At 31.7% G+C, this 16,341-nt stretch overlaps 1 protein-coding gene across 1 annotated transcript in view; it reads right to left on the bottom strand.

The window, feature by feature from the left end:
- LOC106477087 (lipid droplet-associated hydrolase-like) overlaps positions 1–13,288 on the bottom strand; it is a 15,194-nt gene extending 1,906 nt beyond the window's left edge. The window contains exons 1-4 of the mRNA XM_022381426.1: positions 13,115–13,288; positions 5,036–5,222; positions 2,839–2,979; positions 1,365–1,519 (exon numbers count right to left, since the gene is read on the bottom strand). Coding sequence (XP_022237134.1) covers positions 1,365–1,519; positions 2,839–2,979; positions 5,036–5,222 — 483 coding nt within the window. The 5' untranslated portion in view covers positions 13,115–13,288. The remainder of the gene's footprint in view (positions 1–1,364; positions 1,520–2,838; positions 2,980–5,035; positions 5,223–13,114) is intronic.
- Positions 13,289–16,341: the final 3,053 nt, after the last annotated feature.

Genomic DNA, 16,341 nt, shown 5'->3' with positions numbered 1-16,341 from the left:
GCACTTTACTTACGGTGCCTACTGTTCGCTTGACTCAATTATCTATCTATCGCTGGCTTTCTTTGCCAGGCTTATATATACTAAAAAAATAGGGCATCTAGATCACACTCGAGCTGGTGGGCAAATGCATGATCCGTCGAGAAACTCCAGCACATGTGCTCCCAGCGTTGCGTGACTTCCGTTGTCGTAACAATTCATTTTTGAAGCAGCTTCTTTTAAGTAACTCAAGTACAAAAATTTCTTGAGTGGACAGGAGAGAGTTACACACATAATCTAATCATTGACAGATTCAAAAAGATAATTATTTGAATGTAAGTCTAAAATAGGAGCAGGCACCCACTAACTAATTGAATGTGCATGTGGTTAGTCTATCGGATTGACCTCATAATCTTGACTATAATTCCGAGTTATATTGGTTCACTCAAATTTCAAATAATTGTAAATAAAATAGTTTAGGTATTACATTAATAAGTTTCACATTTTGAATTTCTAATAATATTTTTACAATATTTTTTATTTTGTCGTTTAACTGACTTTAGTTTTCAAAATCAAAATGTTTATTCATAATTGTACAATGTGTTTAACTTCAATCATTAGCTGAATGTAAAATGTTTAAAAATCCTAAATCAAATTAAATTCTTTTACAATATCTGACTCGTAGAACTTTTTAAGATACTCCATAGACACTAGACTCCTATCACAAATTAAAAAAATTATTTCTTAAGGAAATGTAAATATAAATGAAAAACATATTTAATTTCTGCAAATTGTAGGCAAGAATTTCAGAAAGTCCTGCCATACTGTTTGCCATATGTTGAAATTTTATAGTGGTTTCTGAAAATGAAAAAGTATAGAACTGAGGGGATCATCACATAACTACAGTTTAAGTATCTCTTAACTAAACTTTTAATTAACACAGAGTAAAAGCTAAGTTTTTCTCATTTTGGGTTTGTGGTATTTGAAATGTCCTTTTTTAGCCACAATGTAATCAATACTGTATAGAATGAGATTATTTCTGACACTATAGATATGTACTATACTTTAACCTTTAAAGAAATACAGTAATATCTTTAAATTTGTTCTTGTTCATGATTAATGATGAGAGCTGGGTTTCCTTTAGAACGAGCTTAGCTCAGTATCATGTTACATACGGAAGAACTAATAGGGATTTAAGAGTTTCTTGGATCAACTTGAATAATTTCAATGTTGAAGTAAAACTATAAACTTTTCACCTTCTGTATGCCAGTATATGTTTTGATTTGTTTCCATTTTGCACTGCAATTCCCAGTGTAAACCTCATAAAAATTTATATATTCATGAGGAAAATTAAAATAATAAAATTAGAAAAATAAAACTTGGCTCACATTTAACCTAGGTAGCCGCTTCAGAATCTCCAGCACTATGTAGCAGCCTATGGAATGTCCAATTAGAATAAGCTGTCTGTCTCGAGGAACACAAGTGTTCAAAAAGACCATCTTGTGTCTGACCTGACCTTCCAAGGAATACAGGTATTCATTTTCTAAATTGGAAATATGACCTATTATAACACCAGTTCCTCATATTTCATAAATGTCACAGTTTTATGGAAAAAGTGCAGAAGTTTTAGCTTAATACAAAGACCTCTTAGCTCAAGTATTTTTGATGACTGGTCATCCTTCTTTCAAATTTGGAAGGAGTTGTAAATGTGAAAACATTTTTGTTTCGATATACACAAACGTACACACACAAAAAGTTGTTAATCAAAGTGATAATTAAAAATATAAATAGAATAAAGAAACATTATTATTTTTTTGTATATGGTGTTACTTATGGGTAAAAACTAATAGCACAATTAATATACCACATCAACATTTTGTCTTTCTTAGCTTGCCTGGATCAGTCTACAAATTAGACCAGCAAGAAACCCATCTTTTACCTGAAGCTCATATGAAAAGTACATAATATTCTAATAAACAGAGTTAAAAATGTATATAGATGTACTAATTATTTGAAAAATATCATTTGCATCATGAAGCAATTCATAAAAGTCCAGTGATGAGAAGAATGTTTTCTTTGTTTTTCTAGCTGTTACAGGATTTATTTTCGCTAATGATGACATCTTGCACATGTGACATGAGAATTGGCCAACAAAGTTAAAATGTACATTAACAATTTTTTTTACTATTAAAATAAAAATACCTATTCTTACACCAATTATTCAAAGATGGCATGTCTGAATGTTTCCATCATATTTTCTTTACCTAAATAAACCTTAGGCAAATAATGCATTAATTATGAGATACAAAGAAGTTTATGAGTTTATAGTACATATAATATCAAAAAAGAGGAATGCTTTACCAAATGGTTTAACAGAAACCTGAGACTTTTATATCGATATAAGAGGACATCAGCTTAAGGCCACAATTATGAAGTAAGTTGAAGTCCTTTGACAATATCTGTTTTACATTATATACACCTCATATATGATACTCATTAATAAACTTGTATATGTAATCACACTTAAGTAAAGATTCAAGGTTTTGAGAAGAAAAACATTTACAACAATTCAAAGCCAATTAAAACACTATTTTGAATCATTTAGTTACACTGTTTTCATTGTTATGTTGATGTATTCGTAATAAAAAGTTATTTAAAATAAATGGTATAACCATTAAAACTGTACAGGAAAATTAATTACAATAAAATTAATTAGCAGAACAAAACTATAGAGTCATATTTTTCAATGGTGATAAATAATAATAAGCAGAGATATTTCACTTATTTCCTTACTGTTATAACCATTATAATCATCCATATTTTCTGCCCAATAAAAACGCCTAAATTAATTACAATATTTACCACTGAACTTTGGCAATTTCACTGGAGGAGGTGGAGCTGTATGACCAGCATGGGAGATACCCCAAATTGGAACAGCCCGCTGTAGACCTTCATACAAGGCACACATGAACTCTTCATAGTGTTCAATCGCACCTGGATTACCTATATTTTAAACATAAAATATAGAATATGCACGAATACTCACAACTTAATATAAAGGAATTAACTTACAAAATTCTAACTTTTACCATGTTTCTTGGAACTGTTTTTTTATATCAGCATGTGTACAAAATGTATGCTTTTCTGGGACTCACCTCCTTTCCCTGTGAAAGCATACACAAAAGTGGCAAAGTGTTTTAAAGAGATATTATTGGATATTAGTTGACTATTATAAGACAAATAGTATTTACGTCAACATTTGGAATTCAAAACATGGTTAAAACCAAAGACTATTCATTCTTACGCGCTCGTGGGATTGGACATAAATACACCTGTGGTAGCTATAAAGCTACCTATGTTGGTAAAACTGCACGTCACATACAAATTGTGTACCCGAGCTGGTGGAAATTTCAGCAAGAAGCAGATGTAAACTAAGTAATCCAGGTAAGACTTGTATCTGAATGCATTGTGAGAATAACAACCACCTCATACTTCTAGTAATGTTTCAATAATAAGGTTTGAAAGTGTCATACTTGCGGTGAAGGATTCATTCTACTATATCAGTCATGTTACTTTGTAACTAATAATTCCAGTATTGTAGCCTACAGTAAATTTTTTTTTTCATTATAAAATTCTTTATATATTTTTTCAGAACTCTTAAAAGTCCAAAATAGATGTTTTATGAAATATATAGTTTCAGTAAATTTGCCTTGTCTTTAATTGTATGAAAAGCCTCAAACATGTTAGATGCTGAAATTATCCTAGATGGCACTCTGATTTAATTCAAGCATTTATACTGTATTTTTTATTTCACATGTGAGTAAAACTTTCAATTTCTTTCAAAAAAAGTGCATTTTCCAAACAATTAGCAAAAACAACAACAATTTTAAATCAGAAGTAAGGATTTATGAAAAAGTTTCACAGATTAAACCTCTACATATTAAAATAGATAAATTCATGTCAGTATAATATATTTTACATTTTTGTATGTCCTGAGAATTGTACTTTGGTAATACAAGCAATATTCTGTCTTTTAAAGCTATTCAAATTATGGTTTTAAACAGTTAATATTGACAAATTTTAAAACAATTTAAAAAAAATTAAAAACATAAAAACAAATTTTTCTGGATAAAACAACAACGTCTTAAAGTAATTAATAATGCTAACATTAAAATACTTGAGTGATATTTAATTTCAACAATCTAAACACATAACACCCATAATAAATGTCACAAATTGACAAAATCACATTCTTTATTTATCTAGTTCTATGATAATTCAGTGTGACATGAATTTTAATCATTGTAGTTTATCAAATGGCAAAAGAGTGATATATAATGTTGAACATGATAATTATGTCTACTTGTTAGTTAAATATACACCTTGTTCTACAGAGGTGTGTGTCTATTTGTAATTTAATTCCTTTTTATAGTTATTGTACATTTTTAAATGTTATTCTTGTTTCAACAACATAATTCTTCATGGAAAACATTATCTATTCATACCTATAAATTTTCAAATAGCACTCCAAATTAAAAAGAAATAATGAAATATGAGTACAGTAATTATAAATTCAACTGGGTTATTAAACATCAGCATAAATTGTTAAAATTTGCTTTTACAAAATATTGAACAAAGCAAAATTATGCTGTACATTTATATTATACGGAAATTGTGTTAAATAAAAATACAAGTATTGCTGAACACTTAGATGCATGTCAACTCAGAAATTTGTGGCATATCAGTTGTACAGGTATGTCACTTTGCCTATTGCCTTTTGTTTTGAATTTATTATAATGCATTGGTTCACTGCCTGTGTCTTATTGTTTTTGGGTACAATGCTTTGTTGTCTTTTTCTAAAAACTGGGTACACTACAAGTACTTAGAAATGAATTTTCTAGTACAAAAAATAACACACATGCATATATATATATATATATATATATAAATAAATCAAATCTCTAAGTACAGTGTATAACAGATGTAACATTAGAACTGGGATCAAGTATAATCCAGATAATTCTAGTTAACACAATTTCATAGCCAAAGATACACTGACCTGGAATGAAAATAATCAGGATTTGTTTTGAGTCATCTTCTGGAAGAGGTTCATCTAGCCAACGACCACATGTCAGCACACTTGTTGGCACCCCATTGACTGTAACAAATCCATGCCTGAGAAACTTTAAGTCATTAGCTGAGGAATACACAATATCAGAGCATTCCTCTGGAGCCTTCTCAGCCATCTGTAGAAAATAACCTTGTAATTGTAAGATGAAATTTAATGCGATATTACACATAGTATTACTTTAGCTTTTCATACGGTCATATCAAGTCACAAGTATTACACTTTGCATTATTCGCTTTGGTCCTTCTCCCTTCACCAAAAATAAACCCCCATTTATATGCTACTACTATTTGTATAAGGTTCTTGTCACATGAAAATATTTGTATCATATTTCTATTTTGATGTTTTGGCATCTATGCTGTTGTCACTTTTTTTTTCAACAGGTGGATGCAGTCCATTTAAGTTCTCAAACATACTATGTACACTCTGCCTAAAGTTCAACTGAAACAACAGGTTTTTATTTCCGCTACATGCAGACAAAAGGTATCACATGGCTCCAAGTGCATAAGGGTAAATTTTCCCCAAAGTTATAATTTTCCTATGCTGAAAATGTATTTCCAATAGGTACTTACCTTCACCCACAAGATTAGCTATTATCATTCAGTGCTGCCATCTATATGCAAACTTTTTCTTTACACATACCACAAGCCTTCCACTCCCCCCCTCGCTGTTGGAATTACTATATTCCAACATGTTTTTCATGTAAATCATCGTGCGTCATCTATTAACTAATAGTAGCATGATATACTCATGTGCTGCATGGACTTCCTCTACACTCCTCTACCAAACCTTCACTTCGAAGTTTGGCAGAAAGTGTGAGCACTGGAGAAGAGAGGAGGAAGGGTGGAAGAGGTAAGTACCTATCGGAAATACATTTTCAATATAGGAAAATTATAACTTCCAATACGGTACTTACCTAGAACTTACTTAGCTAAAATACCATACTGAGGAGGAGGAGGGACTGGTGCAAGGGAACAAAGAAGTACCCTTGAAATCATCTGAAGGATACCCCTGAAAATGAGATAGATAGATATGAAGATCAGAAGAGAAAAAACTGCACCACTTATTAACCAGGTATACTCTTCGCCCATGTGTGGAATGTGTAAGACATAAGGAATTGAGAGGTGTAGAGTTGCTAGAGTGCAGCGGACCATACTTCGTAAGTCAACTACATTCAAAACCTCCTTGTGGGGTACCGACACCCATGCGAGGGTAGGATGAGGATCATACAATCTTCACCTCAAACTCAAGAATCGGGGATTATGACCTGCACCGATTTCTGGGTACGACATGAGGATCACCGCTGATCTATCGATCCAGGAATTGACATCTGGTATCGAAAAAATGTCAATCACATGGATTCAACTCATGTGAGGACTTATGGTGATTGGTTCACTCTAATCCAAAATCTCTTAGCAAGTACCAACATCCATGTGAGGGCAGGATGAGGTTTCCCAATCGAAGGGATGAACTGCAAATTTTATGGCTCAACTCCAGTGTTTATGTAAATGGTATCAGGATGCCACATCATCCAGTAAGGTGACAGTTCAACTATTGTGTGTGAGTAAATGGTATCAGGAGGCCACATTATCCAGTAAGGTGACAGCTCAACTCCAGCATTTATGTAAATAATATCAGGAGGCCACATCAACCAGTAAGGTGACAGCTCAACTCTTCATTTAAGGCTTGTAGCATGATCGGCAGTCATGTACACAGCAATGTGTGGAGGTAATGAGCAGTAATTTACTTACACAGCAGTGTGTGGATGTCATGAGCAGTAACTTACTTACACAGCAGTGCATGCAAGATAATGAGAAGTAATTTACACAGCAGTGCATGCAAGGTAATAGCTCTTTGTGGTGCAGTGAGGTGAGTAATGTTTCTGAATAAAATTTTTAAATCATACTTTTTTTCAATATAAGACACAACAAAGATAAAAAAAACAACATATTCTGGAAAGATAACAATCACAATAGATTCTATTGTACTGAACAAGTGTAGCAAAAATATAATAGAACGTGTACTAAAATAATTTATGTATCATGAGTTCCTCAGTTGTCTTATTTTACATATACACATGTACCTCAAATTTTACTGAACAAATACACAAACAAAAATCTATAACTCATGAGCCAAAAACATATAATATTCTTTGCAATCAATATGGTTCATGTATAACTAAGAGTGGGAAGAGTTGCTTCCCTTTCATTAACACAAACTAAAAATCTACATGAAGCACCATTTTAGTATATCGGTGAAAATACTTTGTTTTACATGTTTCAAGGCTGCATCTGTAAAAGATTTGTTTGAATATTATATAATTGAAGTTTAAACTTTTCTTCAAAATAAAATTTGTTTAATAAACACTTTTAAAATATATTTTAAGTTAACATTTAACTTCTGATCAAACAAGCTACTTACTTAGAACAAAAAAATTAAAGTGGTATTGAGCATAGCTAATTAAATATAATTCCATTACGTTCTTACTTATAAATGCATTGTTTCAACAGTAAGGTAACTTCACTATTAACAATATTTTCAGCCATAAACCCAATAATATCTCACAAGATTTAGCCAGAGAATAAAATTATGGATTATACGAACTCATGATGCCCATGAATATGTCATCACAGATCTTAATCACATGAAGACAGCTTCAGTTCACTCAACACTCAAACATTAAACTTTTCACACCTGTTTCTGTACTATCAATCACACTTTTTCATAAATAAATTTAACTGTCTTTAGTATAATGAAATACTACTGACATTAACACAATACATTTTTTTCTGGCATAATTGTACATTTCATATTGTATTCCATTTCAACAACAGAACATCTAACATTTAATAATCACACAGCTACAGGTAATATGTGATCAGTAAGCACCATGAGTGAAAGCCCATTACTTTTACATGATACGTAGAACTGGGCAATAAGTGGAGCTCATTAATTGTCTAATCAATGGGCTCGTTAATCAATTATATTAAACTAATCAATTATTCTCAAATGAGACTTTGACAGTTACAATAACTGAAAATAGTAATAATGGAAAACACTAATTGATTAAGCCTAACGACCTTGAATTAATCAAAAGTAATAATGAGAAATCATAATGGCAATATTTTGATTACTTAATTATTTTCATGATTATCATTGATTTAATTGTACTTTTGACTAATAAATTATTTTAAGTAACACTAAGCAAAGTAACCAATGTTCATAGGTAATCAATTGTATCAATTAATTGAGTTAATCACACAGCTTTAATGACAAATAAAATGTCTAAATGATGCATGTGAGAGCATACACACTATTAAAATACACAAGCTTCATTAACATATATAGGGAATAAAGAGTTTGAAGGGTTAAACTGTTTTATAATAATATGTAAGGTTACTGACAATAAACCCTACAAACCCAATTAAACAGAAATACCAGTAAATATAACAATAGCCCTTCACAACTATTGCAACACACACACACATACACACACCTCTTCATCAATTAAACCATTCCAAAAACTTATAGCTCCAACAAAGAAACATAAAACAAAACTGGATCTGTACAGAGTATATTTACTGCTTTTAATATTCCAATTTTTATTTTTATTATTCTACTACTCCAACATTTATTTAGGGTAGCCATCTGAACAGCTCTAAAACAATAAACACTTGTTGGAGTTCTATAATCTTCAACATTTTCCTAAAGTCAGAAACTAAGGTTTTTAAAGCATTTATGCATCCAAGCAAAATAAGGAACAGACCAAGTTCTGTTCCTACCAGAAGTGGAACACATGTTGCTAGTGAACAAGGAACGGTTCTTAAAAATATGCAATAGGCAGTAGATGTACACACATATATATATATATATATATCCCACAGTGGGATTCATATTTACGGCTTATCTGGGTACAAACTGAAATCTATACACAACGGTTAAAAGCTGCTTTTTCTTATTTACATTAATTATATTGAATGCAGTATAATTAGTAAATTGGTAAGAGTGATAATGATGTTTAATTCTCATATACCACAAGATGTATTGAAGATGTCGAAATACTGCAAAATGACTTGGATCAATCTGTAAAGTTGAACAAATATTTGGCCAGTGACCTTTTGAATATAGTTTGTGTAAAGTAATGCATCTGGGTTATAACTTGGATCACCAGTTTGATAAATTAGGGATCCCATTTAATAGAATAACTTAAGAAAAGGATATTAGTGTAGTGGTGGGTAAATCACTCAGGATATTGAAGAAATATTCTGTTATTAGTATTAAAGCTAATAGAATTTTGGAGTGTATTTAGAGATATGTTGACTACAAGTGAAAAGAGCTAATTATCTCTATACAAATCACTAGGAGTCACTTAGAATAGTGCAAACAGTTTGATCTTCTAATGTAAAAATTGATACCGATTCACTAGAAAGAGCTCAGAGGAGGGTAATAACTAGGATGTATTGGAACAATAGGGTTATCCAAAAAGGATAAGATCTCTTATTTTCTATTGTGAAAAGTAAGTTAAGAATTCATCTTACAGAAGTTACAAGATTATCTTAGGAGTAAATATGATAGAGGTCTTTCAATTTCTTTGTGCTGTATTCTAAAGACAATAGGATGAAAGGACACAAGCTTAATATTTGGAAAAGATAGGCTAGGCCCCAGTTAAGACAGTTTTATTTTTCTAACAGGGTGAATTACTTATAGAATGAATTGCCACTGGCAGTTGTAGTGGCCAGCACTTGACAGGAGTTTAAGAGGAAAATTAAAGACTAACTGAAAAATTATGAGAGAATTTAAATTATTTCTTTTCTTAAGGACTGGTGTGCAAGGACAGACTTCAAGGACAAAATGGTCCTTTGTTGTCTATACAAGAATGCTATATTAAATAAAAGCTGATCAATAAACCTGCAGGTAATTCCCCAAACAGTCATCAACACTTTAATATTCTGGAACTCATGTGAAGTTGTAGCTTCTACGATTAAATATATTAGATAGAATTTGTTCCACAGACTTCCCACCTATTGGAGAAATAAAACTGACCTTTCAAAATCTTTAATTTACGTCTTCTCGTCCTACTGCCTTCAGAATTTAACAAGAGCAGTTCCAATACACTAACCTTATCAATTTCCTTAATAATTTGGGGTACTTTGATTGTATTAGCTCTAATTCTCCTCTTTTTCAAAAGAAAACAACTGAAGACAAAAATAATATGCTTCAGCTTTTGAAGCCCAAAGAATGGGTCCCTATACAGCCCCATCTCCTGACAAGTCAATATGAAGATTTGTGCAATGTTTTTATTGATATGGAGTGCATATTATGGGTATTGATTTCCACCAAAACTCAGTCATTTACATACAAACAGACTCAACTTTAACACCAAGAACAGGCATGTACCACCATAATATTTGCATACTATATGTAATAGGGCAAAAACATTATATAGGAAAATAAATGTCATATTAACACGTGCTCATGGTGTAAGGACAATAAATATGTCATCATGAATGCTGTAATACTTAGAAACTGTGACACTGAATATTCATGTATACTGTGACATCTACTATTCATTCTCTTCATTTGTCAAGATTGACCAACAGGCATGTCTAAGTGTGGAAAATGTGACAGCAGTCCACCTGCACAGGGTTTCTGGAAAATTTCAAGATCATATCACTGATGCAGCAGGGTGGAGTGGTAGGTCTGATGACACAGACAACTAAGATTCTAGTGACAACACAACATGATCATTGTGGATTTGTACATTTAACATCTCTACATACTCTTTCAAATCACATCAATAGTTTAAAGAACAAATATTTTTGATTTTGTGTACATGTTTTTCCCCAGTTTTTCCCTTAATAGCATCTGATAACTGTAAACAAAAGATGTTTTTGAAGTTGGTATCAATTGTGTTCCAGTGACTGAAATTCGTGGTAGGGCCCAAAAACAGTCCTTATGAAGACCCATCCTTTACACTTCTTCAACAAAAGGTACACTGTTTGGTTTAAGCTACAATCTTTTGCAATGTTCACCTGATGCTGTGGTGTTTCCATTTTAGAGTTCTTAGGAGTTTTTATTTCTTTTTGGTCCCAATGCTTTTAGGTATAGGGATATAAAGAGCTGCATTTAATTTGGTTTTGGTGTGCATGGGCTGGCTTAATGGTCTGAATACCTGTTGGTTACCTTGCTTTTTCTAATGTTCTTTAAAGTAAACTGCATTATATACAAGCATCACAATTTATTTTGGCTAAGTTTTAACATTAATAACTCTTAAGTGTGTTAGATCTAGAAAAATTCTGTATACTCACTTTTGGCTCATTTTTGATTCGCATGATCAACAACTAAAACTGTATTTTGATTTTTTTTAAATGATTCTGCTTTCAAAATGCTTTTAAAATCCAGAAATATATAGAATGTAATGATTAGTGATGTGCATTAGAAAAATGACACAAAATATTTTGTCATAATTTGAAAGAAGTGTAAGTCAATGTCCCCCAAATATGGTTTGAGGCCAGTAATTTTTTACTTTTAACAACAATGTATAGTCTTATGAAAATTTCCTTTCCTTAGATACAGTGTTTTTTCCCTCAATCATCTTTAATTTTTTCAAAGATTTAGAAAAAGGAAGACACTTCTCAACTTGGCTTGAAGAAACCATGAAAAGGTAGTCTGAAAATTCTAAAAACTTCAATCATCTCTATTTCACATATGTATATTAACAAGTTCATATCTTTAAACCCCCAAACAAAACTATTTTTTAAAAAATAAGATATCATTCTAGTACCCCATCTCTGCACTCTAACATGTGGACATTCTTCTAATGAAAAAACACAATACTTCTTCAAAAATTCTAACTTCATCACTTCTCTAACCCTAAATTGCCCTATATATCATAATATTTTACTTTCAAACACCCTTTCTTACATTTTTATTAATGTCAACTGGTTTTCTTAAAATTAAATGATTTGTTTAATGCCTTTCAAAGCTATTTGAAAATCAAGATAAACAACTTTAACCAAGGTGCCCTCACTCAAAAAAAGCAAGAATGCTATTATAATATAATAAAAAAACCTAAACTTTTGCCAATAACTTCATAAGATTGTAATTGCAGAGCCAAAAGTGTTATATTTATGAGAACCATAAGTTACAGTACTGAATTATTCATATAACAGTGCTATTCATTTAATAAAGCAGTTTGAGAATGCATGTCATTCTGACAGCTTTTTTTTGTACAGTTTAAAATTTTTCATAACATTGGACTTTATTTTTTCATTACTTTAATCTTGAAAATCACAAACTGCTAGAAAAAAATTAATGTATCAATAGGCATTGCATACACTGTTGACTGACTTAAGACCATTGAATATCATAGTTATTCTCTGGCATCACATTGGAAATATGAATGCAAGAAAAAGAAGGAGAGATGTTTTTTGGAAAAAATGAAGATAAAAATACTTTTGCAAATGTGCAAGCTGTCTTACTGGTAGAGTTTACAAATAACACGTTAAAGTAACAAAAAAATGTTAAACATGTATGAAAAAATGGTACACTTAATGTGTAAAACAAATGGGATGTACTTTCTTATACATTATAGTTTTCTTCCTGCTAGTGCCACAGTGCTCAAAGAAAAGAATTTTCGGCTTTCAAAATTTATGAGGTAATTAACTAGCAACTTACAGTCAAGGAAAACCAAGGCTACCTAAATTAAAATTAAAATAATTTTACCGTTACATTAGCAAAGTAAAACTAAAATTTTAATTGAGAAAAATAATTTTAGATATATAATAATATTAATAGTTTAATAATCATCATCATTAATTGTACTGTACATCACGTTAACGTGAAAGCTTGCAAATGTCATTATTAACATACTTATACTTAAAGTTAAATTCAAACAGTCAGATATTCATATTGTTAATGATATCACAATATACATAATTTACACCCTCAATCAGTCAGGGCCATTATAAATATCGTTATCAGTGTATTACTGCGTAAGTTCTACCTTACCTAGACGATTTTTGTTCAGTATTTCAACAAGTTTTAACTATTTTTATTGAACCAAAATAACTGTTTTTCTTAAAACCTGAACTGCAGATGTTGTTTAAGTTTTCATTTCCACAATTCTAGTATCTATTTTACCACTAACTCGTTTATTGACTAAACTCATCCAACGTTATTAATTTTGCACTGAACGATTGTAGTGCCATCTGTAATTGTGAAGTTCATTTCAATAATGGGCAGTGAAGTAAAAGTTACAATAGCACTGATAATAATTTTAATCACAGCTATATTTGCTGGTACGAAATGATTGAAATAGCAATTAATGTAGTACTTTGCATAGTATATTGCAAATGATCTAATGAGATTTTATATTACGCAAAAAGCCTCATTGGACAAAATATACACGTACAACAAAGTATAGTTGCTTATTTAAAGAACACATTATGTAAATCGACCAACAACGTCGCCTCCAGGGGCTCAGCGGAAAGTCTGAAGGTTTATAACGGTAAAACTGCGTTTCGGTACCTGTAATGGGCGCAGTGCAGATAGCCTACGTGTAGTTTGTGCTTATCTACAAACAAATAAGACAAAAACAATGTATAAGCATAATGATTATTTTTTCGTAATGAACGTACTACATATTTCAATGGAATATTAGTCTGTCCTCTTCAGAAACATTTAGTATGTTCTCAACATGAACTAATTTTTATTATGCTTATAAATCTTTGTTTGTCAAGTTACTATTAAACAAATAATAATGCGATTTAAACTGACTTAACGTTAAAAACAAACAAGCCCAAAATTTACGATAAATATCACGTTAGCTGCAGATGTCTCTTTTTTTATTTTATTTCTCTTAAATTGTTCAATGCAAATACAAAATAAAAGGCAACATTTTAGATATCTTTTTTGTTTTCTACAAGTCACAGCCCAAGAGTACTTTCGTTCATTATTAGAACTCGCCAGTTGGACTGGCAAAAGGGATATAAAAGACTCTCTGAAACAATTATAAAGCTTTGATAGATTGTTTAGGCAGAGTATTCATGATGAAACTTTGTTGAATGGGCTGGCAACTGCATGTTGCAGAGACACAAGTGTAGAGGACGACGTTTCCAAACAGAAATAAACCAACCAATCAAGACACGCTCTCCACAATCCACCAGAATACTACCGACTACACCATACACACACTGAACTGAAGACGAAAAGCTTTCGAACCGTCGTTTCATCAATCCTAAAGCTAAGCCCCCCCCCCAGTGGCACAGCGGTATGTCTGCGGACTTACAACGCTAGAATCCGGGTTTCGATACCCGTGGTGGGCAGAGCACAGATATCCCACTATGTAGCTTTGTGCTTAATTACAAACAAACCTAAAATGACTGGAGACGGCTTGAATGGGTAATAAAGAAAAACTTTAATATAAGTTTAACATAACAGCAAATGTACAACGTTTCGACAAGGTTTTGTCATCATCATTTGTCAGAAAATGTTTTATTATCTCCAGTCAAGGTTAATTAAAATCCATTTATTTGGGATACAAGGTCATGGAGCCGATGCGTACAAATAAATGAGATAACTCTCACAGGCGCATTTACCTCTCTCCCAGGTTGGATTAAGTCCACAGTTCCCCAAGCCTCTTGAAAGTTCTCACAATAGTTAACAACATTGGTTACTCCCCCCCCCCCTCCCCCATGAAGTTTGGTTGCAACCCTGATGACTCTAGCACAGTCGTAGACGACCCGCAGGTCGCAAGCGGCCTCTTAGCCTGATGTATACCCCGAGGCCCTCCTACATTATAAGAAAAATAACTTATCATAACAACACACTATAGTTTCCAAAAGTTAATGCTATCTATAAGTGATAACAACAGGTTAAGTTCAGGTGCATTAACACTAAAAAGTTATAATGTAATCTCTGACTATTTGTTTTTGTATATTGCATAGTAGATAGATAGACGTAAAGCTTGTTGCTAGGTGAACATCAATATGTTTCATATATAGCTCATTTTGTTTGTTCAAATGTAATATTTTTGTGATGGTGTATGAGGGCCGTACGCATTAGTTTAGTTTGCTCACCACTGCTATGTTATATTCCTTGATTATAACATTTTTATAATCATAATATAATCATGATGTTTAAAAATAAATAATGTTAAAATTAATGCCCTCTCAGATGTTTAAAAATTTCGGGTACTAAGTTTTTTTTTTTTTTTACAGCGGTTGTGTTGATGTATGTCATCATTGTTTTATTGTTAGTTTTAATATAATTGTCTGTACAAAGTTTACGGCCTCCTTGTAAAAGTTTGTAACGTGTGTATGTGTAAGAATAACAGGCTTAAAGGTTTGAACATATTTGTTTTAAATAATATGGATATCCGAAGTATTGTTGCATACTTAACACTAAACTTGTTAATTTGCCACTAGAGGTCACATCACACAAAATACTGTTAAATACTAAGAAGCTTATATTTCTTGAGAATATTGAAATCATGAGATTTAGTTATCCGATTCGATTTGGTCTGTCAACTCTAAGTTTACAGCCGAAATACGCACTTTAATAACCTTTGCAAGTAAGAACATAAAAATATATTTAATAAAATATATTCATTAATGGGTTTATATTTAGTTTTATTTTGACGTATGTAGGTAGCTTGCTCTGATTAGAAGCTAATATTGACCTTTACAGAATCACAAACGTGATAAAAATTTATCTTTTAGACCTGTACTATTGCTTTACCTTTAAAACGCTGTAGTGTCCTGTGATGGTCGATAACAAAGCGTGGTTTTATTTCCTAGAAAACGCGCCTCTTCTGCTCTCATCAGTGTTAATATCAGGAGCACGTTAGAAACATTATTTAAACCAAGACAGTAATTAGGTGTTTTTGTAAAAAGATTGTTCTCCAAGTAATCAAAAATAAAAAAATAAAGGTAAGCAAAAATATGTTAGATTTTATTACATTATCCCATTAAAAATCCATAATAAATACAAACAGCCAAAACTGTTATATTTCAAGCAAATAGAATACCCCCAAAATATAATGAATCTCTATAAATATAATAATTATGAAGGTTTATTGGGTCCATGCGGAGATACATGCATACTTGCGGTTTCACATTTTGTGTTTTGCAGTCTTTATGGGCGTTTTTTACAATTACAACTTTTCATGTCCTAAGATAACCTTTCATTAATCATGAATTTACATAACTTCCGCCCAGGAGCCAGATACTACAGCT

This window comes from Limulus polyphemus, unplaced genomic scaffold (assembly GCF_000517525.1).
Source record: "Limulus polyphemus unplaced genomic scaffold, Limulus_polyphemus-2.1.2 Scaffold162, whole genome shotgun sequence".
NCBI lineage: Eukaryota > Metazoa > Arthropoda > Merostomata > Xiphosura > Limulidae > Limulus > Limulus polyphemus.
This window is presented reverse-complemented; position numbering and strand designations above follow the sequence as displayed.